Source organism: Micropterus salmoides, unplaced genomic scaffold (assembly GCF_014851395.1).
Source record: "Micropterus salmoides isolate LMB-PRFRI ecotype aquatic unplaced genomic scaffold, ASM1485139v1 Ms_hic_scaffold_16, whole genome shotgun sequence".
Classification (NCBI taxonomy): Eukaryota; Metazoa; Chordata; class Actinopteri; order Centrarchiformes; family Centrarchidae; genus Micropterus; species Micropterus salmoides.
This window is the reverse complement of record NW_024040707.1, coordinates 31,097,031-31,110,445: the sequence shown is the minus strand read 5'-3', so window position 1 is coordinate 31,110,445 and position 13,415 is coordinate 31,097,031. Positions and strand designations below refer to the sequence as shown.

Here is a 13,415-nt window from a genome sequence, read left to right as displayed (position 1 = left end):
AACGTCAGAGGTCAACTTCTCACCACAGATTTTACACTTCACCGCAGGACATGTGTGTGGTTTACCTTCACCACTCATCGCTGAGTAGTAAAGCTGTGCACATTTGTTACATTTTTTGTACAACGAGCACGTGCTGGCTAATTTTTTGGCTCTGGGCCTCTCTGTAGGCTCTTTGTGCTTTGTCAGACAGAATTCTGAACGACATGTCCTGTTACACTCTTTACACACAATAGGCTGGAACCCCTTCTGATTACAGGTAGGGTCAAAGCAAACGGAACAATGAGCAGGGCATCGGTGACTCAGCACACCGTTGTACCCTGTGTAACAGTACTCACACAGATATGGGGAACCCAGAAAGGCCTTTAGATTTTTTATACCATAGTAGTGGTTCTGAAAGAGAAACAAAAATAGGGTTTTACTCTGTCTTGGGCTTTTGGTCATGAATTTACAGAGGGCCCTATCGTCGTCTCCTCTATAAAACACTACAATTTTGCAGTCCAAAGCACGTTCAAATCGCGTGATGTCGCTTAAGGCTACAGGTGTCTGTTCATCCATTCCCACTTTGTTTTGAATCTCTCTGCCGCATTCAAGAGCCTGTCTATCGTTGAGGAGGGGATGTAGAAGATGAGCCAGACAGACGGCGAAACACAAGTGATTCCCCTCGTTTTCTACAATGTACAGAAAGCGTTGTTTTTTTTTTAAGATTTCGCTTTGTAACATTTTATCCACCATTGCTCTTTTACCCGCGCCTGTAGGGCAGGTGATCACTTGGAGAACCAGTTCTAGATCACCATCTGTCATAATGGTCCAATTGGATTGTACTATGCGAAGCAAAAGTCTTTCAAAACCCGCTAAATTGTCAACATCACCATCCTGTAAGATAACTGATACATTATTACGGAGATTTTCACCTCTTAGCTCCAACTGCACCACATCTTGGGGTCTCCTGTGTGACAAGGCTTGTTGTAAAATCGCATCTACCTGCTCCAGTGTACCATTGTAAAACTGAGCATAATCCACAACACCCTCTGAATTGGTTGGAGAAGGAAAGCGCAACACCTGACGTATTTCATAATTACAGAATCTATGTCGTGATATGACTCTTGCTTGAGGTGCCACAGGGTCATTATTTTGAGACACGCTGCCCCCTTGCTGTTGCAAGGGAGGAGTGTTGGCTACCTGCTCCATGAGGGGGGAGTTAATGGGGGTCTGATAGGTCGAGGATGTAGAGGGGTTTAAGGCAGGGATTGCATTATTTTCAAGCTCGGAGAGAGCATTTTGTATTTGAATCAACAGGTCTGGAGACACAGATGAGTTTAAGACAGGAATATGCTCGGGTTCGGGTAAAGAGGGGATGTTGTTTTGGTGAAAGGGTTCATTCATTTGGTTGATTTCATCTAATAAAGCAGTTGGTATTTCATTTTCTAAGCGTTCCAGATCAACGAGAGCTTGATTTATAGCGTGTAACGGATCTAAGAACTGACTGGAGGAGGTCTCGTTTTCAATTACACTATTTTCAGTTATACCATTTTGAAAGTTTGACTCATTCTGATAATGTCGATCTACCTCGTCTGATAAACTCTGCCTAAGCCCTAACGGTTTGTTTTCATCCATTATCATAAAATCAAAACACACTTAAACCTTAAAACAGACACTATAAAAAACAGGATAAACACGTTTATCTAACTATTGCAAGTGAAAATCAACAATAAAAACAATTACCAAATGAAACAAACAAAAAAAATCATTTAAAACAAATTCAGATAAATCACCTTACTAATTATGATCACTGTAGACAGCCAGCATTTCACCCATTAGTCGGAAAGCATTACTCATTAGAACTAGTTGTTCATGGGCAGTCCGACAGCAATTCTGACAGCCTCTCACGGATCGTCGGGGTCTGTTTGCTGGAGGGACACAAAAACAAAGACACTTTAACCTCTTTTGTGTATTTTAATACAGAAAGTCAGGCATCACCCCTACAAATCACTACATTAATACTTTATAGCAAACAAGCAAAGTTTTTTAACTAAATACCCTGAATGTCAGACATCAGTACCAAAACACTGTAGAAGTGCAAAACAAACGAACAAACACCACAGTAATAGCCTACTTTATGAAAAAGAAGCAAAATAGCTTTTAGAGTCAGGTTAACTCATAAGACTACTTTCTGCATAGAACATTTGACATGCTGTTGTATTTGAGAAAATAGTGTGGAATACTTTTAACTCATTAATTGTATGGCCTAATAATCAGCAACATGGTATCACGGGAGACTGTGTATATAGGCTATACTTTTTTTATGACTGCATATTTGCTAGGTTAATGGTTTTAGAGCGTTATAACAATTTACTTACTGCTGCTCCTACTACTGCTACTGCTACTGCTGGTTGAAATGAGCCTTCTACGGTGTTCCCTTTTCCGAGGTCCGTTGTTCGGTATAGGCTCAGTCTGATTCAGCGGCGTACACGGTTCTGCTGGGTCCGGATGAATGATTTCCTCCGCTATCAGTCCCCGCGCTTCTACCGGTGATCCGTTACGTGACCTCCCATCTGCGGCCTGACTGGAGCGCTCTACATCATCGACGGGTGATTCCGGGGACAAATCCGGCTCAACGTGTTCCGGGGAGCCCGGTGTTATGTACACTTGCGGTACCGAAGCCGAGGGCTGATCCGATTCCGGAACCGGACCGTTCTCCTCGTAATTGGTAGGGGAGAGACCCTGCATAAAGTACCGTTCACAATCGCTCGCACCATCTGTGGGTGTAATGAAAGAAAAGAGTACTGTTACCACATCTGCGTAAAAGTTTGTAAATAAATAAATAAAACCTACACACTGATTAAAAGTTAAGGTAACCTTACTTACCGACTTCTCCTGTGAGATCTACAACCTGCGCTGATGGAATGCCATTCTCCCTTGTAGAACCTATTTCCTCGCCTGAGTACAAATCTGTAAAAACAATATACAAAATACACATCAGGATAGTACACTTTAAAATTTAGAACATTTCTATTTCACTCTAGTACATAGAAGGCCCTCTTACCTTCAAGTTGATATTCGGTTGAATGAAGCCCATTGTCGATCAAGTCAAAAACTGTTAATTGAAAACACGCAGGAATGAAAATACAAAGTGTCGATTTTTGCTATTTCTTTAGTTGTGGAGGAAAGGCTGAATGCGTACCGTGTTCTCTTTGAAGGGTCATCGCTCTGGTTTCAAGTCACTAGTGTGAAGACCTCTGGATTTCTGGTAGGGTACTTATAGAAGTAAGAAAACAAAAAAAACACACGAGTGCTGCTCTGCATGTGGGAGATAACTGATGAGGGGTTGGGGCCGTTACTTCTGGTACAACCAGATTATTATTTAGTTCCAAACTCTTGTCTCCGGCTGATAAAAATAGCTTCCTTTTCAAAAACGAACTCACGAACTCTGTCTGATAAAACCAGACCGTTTTTTTAACATCCGGAGTCTGGGTTATAGATAACCAAAGTTAATAACTGGTCTACAAGATTACCTGAGGATGGCAGCTAAACACACAACACGCCTCATTGAGAAAACAGAGGGAGGTGTTCCAGGACTCCCCAACACGACTCGTTGAGAAAACAGAGGGAGGTGTTCCAGGACTCCCCAACACGACTCGTTGAGAAAACAGAGGGAGGTGCGGGGGGTGGAGCACATTCCTCAATTCACCCCACAGCCTATGCTACACCAGAATGAGAGAGGACAGAGAAGAGGAGACACAGACTCTAGAAGGATTAAAGTTTTAAGACTCACAAGTTTAAGACTAGGCTACAGCTTTGGAGTGATAATGATGGCAAGTTTGTAAGACAAAGCAATAGCAAAGTAATTTGGAACACTCTCTTATTTTGCTGCATGCTGTTGAAGGTAATTTGTAATGCTGTTTAATTTTTACTCACCGTTATACCATTTTACTGCTTTACTGTCATTATTTCAATTTATTCTTCACTTGTTTACTGATGGTAAGTTTGTCACACAAAGCTTTAGCAAAGATTTTGAAGGTAATTAAAAAATGCTGTTTAATTTTAACTCACTGTTATACTATTTTACTGTAATTATTTCATCTTATTCTTTAGTTCTTAAATGATGGTAAGTTTGTCACACAAAGCTTTAGCAAAGATTTTACAAAGTTTAATTTTGGAACTCACTCTTATTTTGCTGCATGCTGTTGAAGGTAATTTTTACTCACCGTTATACCATTTTACTGCTTTGCTGTCATTATTTCAATTTATTCTTCACTTGTTTAATAATAAAGACTGACTTGATTCCAAAGAAACCTCCTACTGATCCTTTGCTGGCCCCGGAGATTCCTCCTTTTACTTATAACTCACTGCTATACTTTTTTAATGATAAATTTATTGTCACAAACACCTCCTAGTTAATTCATTCAAGTTGTATTACTTAATAAAGTCTTTAAATCAATGAAAAACACACAATGGAAGGATGTACGCAACCCTCTTATCAGTTACATACAGACATATTTCCGGTTGGGGCGGGACAGGATGCACCCCCTCTTATCAGTTACATACAGCCATATTTCCGGTTGGGGCGGGACCGGATGCCCCCCCTCTTATCAGTTACATACAGACATCCGGTGGGGTGGGGGGACCGGAAATAGCTGTCAAAAATGAGTTTGATGGAATGTATTGGATACTTCTCTCTGACATTGCCATGATCTGGCCAGCGTAGAAGTATCCATTGTCTTTCATCGCTGTTATCAAATGAAAACAAATATTACTTGTCAACTGGTACCATCAAAAATAATGTTTGTCACAATGCCTCTTTGGGATACGAGAACGCAGGTTCAACTTCCTTTGTCAAAAAAGTATTATAGATACAAAACCTGAAAATTCTTACACTTCCTCATTAGTCAGGTATAATGTATTAATTGATCCAAAAGAAATCCAATAATGACCTATTATGGCAATATGAATTGATTTAATCATGTACCTTTGGAGTTGCATGTGAGGACTTTAGCATTAGGGGGACCCTCAAAGATGCCAATGTTGTCCTTGATTTCATGTAGACAGAGTCGAAAAAACTCCCGAGTAGGTCCTCCATTGTCCACAGCACCCTCAGATATTCCATAGTCAGTGAACTTAACATCTGCCTTCTTCTCGGGTGAAAAATTGGATCTGCCCATGGCTCTGGATGCTCCATCCCACACATTTCTTCTTATGATATTGAAGCGTACAGTGCTGTCATTATTTACTCGAGAAGCAATCCGCTCCATTATTCTCTCTAAAGTCATCTTTAAATCACTGAAACAGTAATAAACAATACAATGTAGTTAGTGTCAATGGTAATAACTCGGCCACTGAACTATCATGTAACATCCAGAACATGGTAATTCATATTCATTAAATCCTTAACATAAACGTTTGTGATAATGGAAATTAGCAGTTTTTTCTTGCTTATCCAGAACTACTTAACCTACTGATATATCACACATTAATTGCAAAGAGCAACAGAACAATTTTCAACACTGGCAACCACAGTCCATCCAAAAGAACATTGACAACCATCAAAATCAAACACTGTACATACAAATAAAATATAATGCTCTTGAGTCTTGACAAAATTACTGGATATCAGTCAGACACAAGAAAACGATATTGTGCATTCATCCAGATATTTCTGACCTATGTAGGTTGCAACTTGCTCATTCTTCTTGGTACTAGTCTAGATAACATATGTTATTGTTATCTGGCATCACAATTGAAATAATTACATTTTATATAATATTTTCCACTGACCTCTCACTTGCACTGGAATCTAAAGACCGTGAAATGGCTTCCTGTAGATCAGGGTCATCAGAGAGGTATTCTTCCTCAAACAGGTCAAGGTATGTACTACAAAATAAAATACCAATATTTTATTATTGATGTTAAAGGTACAAATATATAATTTTGTCGCTTTAGCGCTACATTAAGAACATCCTTTTTGGTCTAATAACTTAAATGTTCTTGAATTGACAGTGCATTATTTAAGTGTGTAAAACTAGGTACACCATCATTTAGTATCAAGGAAATATATTTTTACACAAATTGTACAATAAAAAGGCCCACTAAAGCCCAGACCATGGAATAACTGTATGAAGAGACACAAATGTACAAAAGATGGACCTGTAGGATGTGCTGGATGAAATATTGCCAGATGTGCTGGGTTGGGTGGGACTGTGGGACACACCAGAGGTGTTATGAGCAGAGGACCGATGCATGTCACCACTAGCATTGGCAGTGGGACCAATCGGTAAGCCATGGGTGTTGCCACTGGAAATGGAAGAGGAGCCACTGGACAGGGTGAGAGTCTCATCAATAGTGATGACAGGAGTACTAGTGGACATGGTGGCGGTGTCAGCTGAGATGGAAGGTTCATCGGTGCAAATATCTTGGGTGGCAACACACCAGATAACTTGATCACCACAAGAGATGGAAGGGTTATCATTGAAGAGGGACTGGGCCTCAACAGTGGCGATAGCTGAGACAACTTCTTTGGAAATGTCACCTACGCTACCAATGACTGCAAGAACATGGAAAAATAATCAATTAAGATTTAACATTTGAGTGACATTTTACTTATATGAGAGTGAGCATCAGAACACATCTTGGATTAAGCGGTGGATTATTTAGTATAGTATAATTATAGTACACAGTAATACAGTATAATTTTTCTGCACAAAATATTACTTAAAATAACTAAATAATAAAAACACAAAAACATAAACAACCTGCCACAATCTCTGTTTCAACTTCCAGACACATTCACACAAAATAATTAAGGGAACACTTAAATCACACATCAGATCTCAATGAACAAAATAGTCTGTGATGGTTCCAAAATCTACTCCCAGACCTGCATCAGGGAATCAGTGAGCTCCTGGACAATCTGTGGCGCTACTTGGCAGTGTTGGATGCAACGATACATAATGTCCCAGGGGTTCTCAATTGGATTCAGGTCTGGGGGATGAGGGCCAGTCAATGGCATCAATACCTTCATCATCCAGGATCTGCCAATACGTTCTGGCCACATAAGGCCAGGCATTGTCCTGAACCAGGAGAAACCCAAGGCACTCTGCACCAGCGTCTGACACTGGCTCTGAGGATTTCATCCCGGTAGCTAACAGCAGTCAGGGTACTGTTGACTAGCATGTGAATGTCTGTGCAACTCTCCAAGGATATGCCTCCCCAGACCAATACTGACCCAAACCGGCCATGCTGGATAATTGTTGCAGGCAGCATAACGTTCACCATAGTGTCTCTGGAGTCTTTCACGTCTGTCACATGCGCTCAGTGTGAATCTGCTCTCATCTGTGAGGACAATCGGCTGCCAGTGGCGGACCTGCCAATTCTGGTGTTCTCTGGCAAATGCCAATTGAGCTGCACATTGATGGGCTGTGAGCACAGATCCTACTAGAGGACATCGGGCCCTCATGCCAACCTCATGGAGTCTGTTTCTGATAGTTTGATCAGAAACATGCACACCAGTAGCCCGCTGGGGGTCATTTTGTAGGGCTCTGGCAGTGCTCCTCCTGTTCATCAGATACGGGTCCTGTTGCTGGGTTGATGCCCTTCTACAGCCTTTCCAGCTCTCCTCGTGTAACGAACTCTCTCCTGGTATCTCCTCCATGCTCTTGAGAATGTGCTGGGAGACACAGCAGACCTTCTTGTGACATATGGATGTGCCATCCTGGAGAAGCTGGACTACCTGTGAGATCTGAATGGACTGCAGGTACCAACTTATGCTACCAGTGTGCACAAGGACAGTAGCAAAACGCCAAACTAGAGAACAATCAGTCAGGAAACCATTCCCTATGTGGGGGGTGTCTTGCTGTTGCCTCTCCAGTGCACCTGTTGTCACTTTCACTCGCACCAGAACAAGTGACACTGATTCACAATTGCTTATGCTTCCTAACTGTACAGATTAATATCCTTGAAGTTTAATTAACATAATGTTATACTGTGATGATTAAAGGTTCAGTGTGTAAGTTTTAGTAGCATCTAGTGGTGAACCAACAGCTCACTGTGCATTCACGTGCTCCTCAGATGGTTTTCCCGAGTTGTAAAGTAGTTCTTCCAACTTTGGTATGTTCATGTGCTCCTAAGTCAGAATGTGGAATCAACATGGAAGCTAACAAAGATGTGCTTTATCAGTGCATAAAAACAATATGCAGACATCTGCGATATCTTTAATTTCTAAATCCAACAACAAAAAGGCTGTGAAAACGTTCAACATATGGTCCTCTTTTAATATCTTTATATAAAAAGACTACACCGGCAAAGTTGTTATTATTTGTGTCTTCTTATATAATTGTATACTTATTTATATCACATGTACTTTTTCCTCCTATTGCAATAAAGATTTAAAAAACATTCCAATTATTCCGATACCACATGAATGGACCATTAGTCATCACTCACCCATTTGTTGCAAAAGCGCAGAGGAGAAGCTACAGTGGTCGACACACTCTGTCCGCTCTTGTGCTAAATAATACGTCTGGTCCTCCATTTGTCCAAATTTCACTTACTTCTAATAAGCCAGACTACGACTATAACTATCATTGTTACTTTTTTTTTTCCTTTGTACATATTCTCTGTGTATTCATTGTTCACTAGTGATGAAACGTGCTCTGCAGATCAGTTTGTCCATTTGGTGTACTGTACAATGTACTGTACATGGCGGCGCAAAATGGCGAAGTCCATGTAAGAGGACCTGTATGTAGATAGAAATGACTCATTCTAAAGGTAATAAAAACATAACGGTTTATTATTATTATTATTATTTATTATAAGGTCTTTATACACCACTGAAAACTTAGGTATGGATATTATGTTGCATTTCTGTCAATAGATCCTCCTAAATATTACACACTGGTTCTTTAAGTGTTCCCTTAATTATTCTGAGCAGTGTATATGTGATTACTATCCCTATTACCCTGCATGACAAGCCATAACCAACATCATTTAATTTTGTTTGTAGATGCATATAGATAGAAATATTTACCACAGTTGTCACTGTCCGATGACTGGGCAAAATCAAGGCTCCCTGCATGGTGACTGTCTCCATCAGAACATGACTGACAATTGAAGCAGATAAATACAACAAACTTTAAGGGTCAAATACACTATACTAACAAATGTTTGTATTATGTCGCAGCATAGGACAAGTAGTAGTGTTTCAGACATCCAGTGTAAAATACAGTATTGCCATTGCCAGTCATGCACATGACTTTCTTCATGCACTACTTACAGATTCTTTCTCCTCACTTAAAATGACCTTGTCAGGCCTGACATATATGGACTTCTGATGAAACAATTTTTTTAAAAGGCCTCCACTTAAAGTCTGATTGGAGCTAAGGGGTGGCTCAACTAGTCTGTTGTGGCATGGCATCAAGATTTGTTACCTGAGGGAATGAAAAGCACACTGTATATGAAACTTGTTAAAAGTAAAACACTACACTACAGTACATGGAAAAGTTTGAGTTTCAATACATAATTTGTGTGCATACAGAAATTTACATTCTGTAAAGTTTTGCAAGTCAACATAACTTTGAGATAATACCAGATAACCCCAATGTATTGTATTATTGTATTATTTTTTTTACATATCCAAGCTTGGTAAAAATAAGCAGAAGCAAAAGAGAATGTGAAAAAATAAATGTAAGTGAAAACACATACACTCAAAATTAACCTTTCATAGTACAGAATATGATATATTATAAAAATATAAATAAGATGAAACAGGTAAGAAATGTGCCAAAACAGATCAAAAGCTTACCTGCATCCCTGTACAACAGGCTGGAAGGCCGCTGTTATTGCCTGCATTACTTTGACAGAATCCCAGTCACAGCCAAATTCCAATGCGGATTTTATATGTCCATTTTCAAAAAGCCAAGCTTTGCTGGCACGCCTTGGCACATTTGTATATGTATGGTCTGGCAGGAGAATGACCTCTTTGGTAAAAGACTGAGCCACTGGATTTCTTAATTGTGCCAGAAACCTTAGAAACATTAAAGAAAATCCAAATTACATTAAAAAGTGTAAAAATATGTTCTACATTTATATTATTTACAGTATACATTTATATACAATAAACATGTAGCCTACTGTAGATTCACTTATCTTCTCTGTTTACGAACAGGTAAATGTGTAAACAATGAATTTATTCTGAACTGTAGTTATTTTTTGCGGTTGCTAACATTAACATTTGTGTCTTACCATGGTACAGTATTAAATTGTGTAACTTCATAATTTACTGCAATGTTAATAAATATACAGCATGATTAATAAAGCAGTGATCTGCACTAATGCAATTTATTAATTTGAAAGTTATTTTAAATAAAACCTAACAAGCCTCACAATAATTACCTTAAATTAAATTATTTAAATTTGACTACCTAAATCATAACTGTTACTGCGTGGCGCAGGACAATACTATGAAATGCTAAAATAAATAGGCTAATGTTACTGCAAAGAAAATCAAAGGATTGCTTTTGAAATGTTAGCTAGATGGAGTGCATGGGACTCAAAATGTAAAAAATATGTTTAGAAACCTCTAGGCCCTAACATTACATATTTAGCTGTGTAAATAACTAATACGTGGCCTACTTTTGGAACTGGTGCAGTAGGACCAACGACCAACGGACATTATATCGCTCTCTTCAAAGCCACCATACTCCTTTGACAATAAGTAATTTACCTCTTAGAACACGGAAGTTTCTGTTTTTATTTTTTATTGTGACTTTGGTGTTCAGAGCTGGTTCTGACCTCCCTGGGGCCCTGACTTCTGATCCATGTAAACAATTTGCCATTGCTGCATAGTCACACCTGACACCACAGTGCTTTCACTACAATCCTCCCTCCATTCAATCTGTCTCTGAAATAAACCTTAATGTAAATTCTTCTTCTAGAAACATCCAGTGCTGGTTTGAATGGACCTCTGTACACTAATTCAGTCTTCATGAAGTCCTACTGTTCAATTCAATTTTATTTATATAGCGCCAAATCACAACAACAGTTATCTCACAGCGCTTTTCATAAAAGAGCAGGTCTAGACCGTACTCTGTGATGTTATTTACAGAAGCCCAACAGTTCCCACCAAGAGCAAGCACTAGGCGACAGAGGCAAGGAAAAACTTCCTTTTAAGAGGCAGAAACCTCGAGCAGAACCATGGCTACTGGGGGCCAATCTGCTGGAGCAGCAAGTGTTCCATTAGGGTCTGAGCTGCTTGCTGTACTGACTGTGCTGGTACAGGCTGAGGCTGGATGTGGATCATCTGTGCTTGTATCAGCTGATGATTCAGCATCTACTCTACTGACAAACTTTAGCATAGACCCTATAAATTATAGATAACAATACTTGCAATATATTAATGTTATCAGCTCCATTCGAACTGGCTCCCCAGGTTTCTTTTTATACATTTTCAAAGGTAAAATACTATTAAACGTTTTACCATGACCTGGCTGAATAAGTGATGGTTATTATTAACTGAGAGATGTGCAGTGCATCCATAATGCCCACTCTGCCCAGCTAATCAACAGTTGTGTCAATCCACTGCTTTTAATCTTCAATTAGTCCAGAGTTGTATCTAGACCTTTAATGTTAGTGAGAGACGGATTATCACTGTCTTGTTTTAAAATGATGTTCGACTAAAAACATATTGTTCACGCGCGCTACTTTTATCTTTACCGAGCTGCAGTTTAAAAACACCGTTGCCTGTCGGTGTTTATCTGTGGACGTAATAAATAGGCTAGTCCTATTTCACTCTAACACTGTTCAAACACAAAGTCTGTTAAATAACCAAAATACAGACAGACCGAGATGCGCTGTACAACTGGGTTAGCAAGACAGACCGAGTTGAGGCACTGCAGTTGCACATTATCTTAACATTACTGTTTTCTGCTTAAATCAGACTTTGAGACGAAAGAACACACGTTTACCTAACTGTTGTCACTGAATTTAGCTGTTCTCGTGCCCAGAAGGATAGGCTAGTTTCCTCTTCATCCACTCATCAAAGTTGTAAACAAATTCTGGCTTTCCGGGGAACCAGCGACGTAGAAGAAAAAACCCGTTAACGTTACGTGTACCACAACACCGGCTTGCTGGTGTGCTGTGGCTGGGCTTAGACATCATTCCACGATCCCGCCTCAAAAGAAAATGAAATCGGACCCAGCTTTCCAGCTCCGTACCTTTCATACAGCGCAGCAAGCCAGCATATTGGCCCAATGCTCCAGGAAAATAAGGCAGTGTGACAGCCACTGACATTTGAAACAAGAGTGAGAGGGGCCCTGCTTAATATGCGTAGTGAGCAGGACAGCCCGGCTCGTGTTTAAAAGATTAGTTCAGATCCGAACTAACTAAAACACCAAAGTTACACAATAATCTTTGATATACTCAAGTAACACAATAACCTACCAGCTGTAACTTAAAATGACTGTTTTGTCAATGGAATCTGGAGGCTTTGAAGAGAGTGATATAATGGCTTGCTGGTTAAACAGAGGCTCGTAACATTAATCTTTTAAACAACAATCGAAATGCAGTAAGTTCTATTGTTACCTCCTATGTCCTGGGCTCTTTCGGGTGGATGGGCGAAGATTGTAAATAGGGGCTGTTGTAGGGGGCACCTGTGAGGTTGAAGGTGTGTTTGTCTGAAAAACAGGACCTGCCTGTCCTGGGAGGTTCCCTGCGTTCGGCCTTCCACGATGGAAAAGAGAATATATTTCTTCATCGGGAGAACGGTACTGGATACGGTTACCAGTATTTTGGCCCGTACATGCATTTGCCAGAGTGTTAATGTCTTCATTGCTTAAAATAGCTGACACTAGATTCCTAGCTGATTCACTCATAGCGTCTACATTTGTTACATCCTGATTAATCAGTGATAACACAAGATGGCGCCAGCGCCTTAATGACGTCAGACTTTCATTCCATATATTCAGACTTTCATTCCATATATTCAAGGTTCATTCCATATATTCAGACGGACAAACCATAAATATATATATTACCTAAACGGCATGCCATAATAAAAATATAAATATATATTTTCTTTTCTAAAATGCGATCAGCCATACGCTTTGTTCGTCACAGGAGAAAACTATCACGCAAACTACTGCTCCTACGCTGTCAATCAAGTTCAAAGTGCTTGCTGCATTTTTGAACAGTTCAATTTGTTCAGTTTTGGGCAGTCATAAAGTTAGAGATGTGTGTCAGGCAATCAGTGCATTTGCAGCACTGATTGCTTGGTTGTTTCAGAGTCATTAGGTTCTGTAAATGCATTGTGGCAACAATACAACAATGTGTTAAAATTATAAAGAAAATTGACTTCAGAATGTTGAGTAGTTCTAAAAGCAAGTATTCTGATTCTTTCACTTAAGTTCAAATTTGACTGAACAAGCTTT

At 39.7% G+C, this 13,415-nt stretch overlaps 2 protein-coding genes across 2 annotated transcripts; both read right to left on the bottom strand.

Moving 5' to 3' along the window:
* Positions 1-335: 335 nt before the first annotated feature.
* LOC119906216 lies at positions 336-3,389 on the bottom strand. Its single transcript, XM_038723774.1, has 6 exons — positions 3,182-3,389; positions 3,044-3,094; positions 2,866-2,949; positions 2,358-2,756; positions 1,773-1,907; positions 336-390 (listed from the first exon to the last, which is right to left on the bottom strand). The coding sequence occupies exons 1-5, from the start codon at positions 3,201-3,203 to the stop codon at positions 1,777-1,779; spliced, it is 687 nt and encodes a 228-aa protein (XP_038579702.1). The 5' UTR covers positions 3,204-3,389; the 3' UTR covers positions 336-390; positions 1,773-1,776.
* Positions 3,214-11,071, bottom strand: LOC119905836. The gene is made up of 8 exons (XM_038723190.1): positions 9,794-11,071; positions 9,266-9,419; positions 9,020-9,092; positions 6,142-6,538; positions 5,773-5,868; positions 4,967-5,277; positions 4,636-4,727; positions 3,214-3,255 (listed from the first exon to the last, which is right to left on the bottom strand). The coding sequence occupies exons 2-8, from the start codon at positions 9,404-9,406 to the stop codon at positions 3,214-3,216; spliced, it is 1,152 nt and encodes a 383-aa protein (XP_038579118.1). The 5' UTR covers positions 9,407-9,419; positions 9,794-11,071.
* Positions 11,072-13,415: the final 2,344 nt, after the last annotated feature.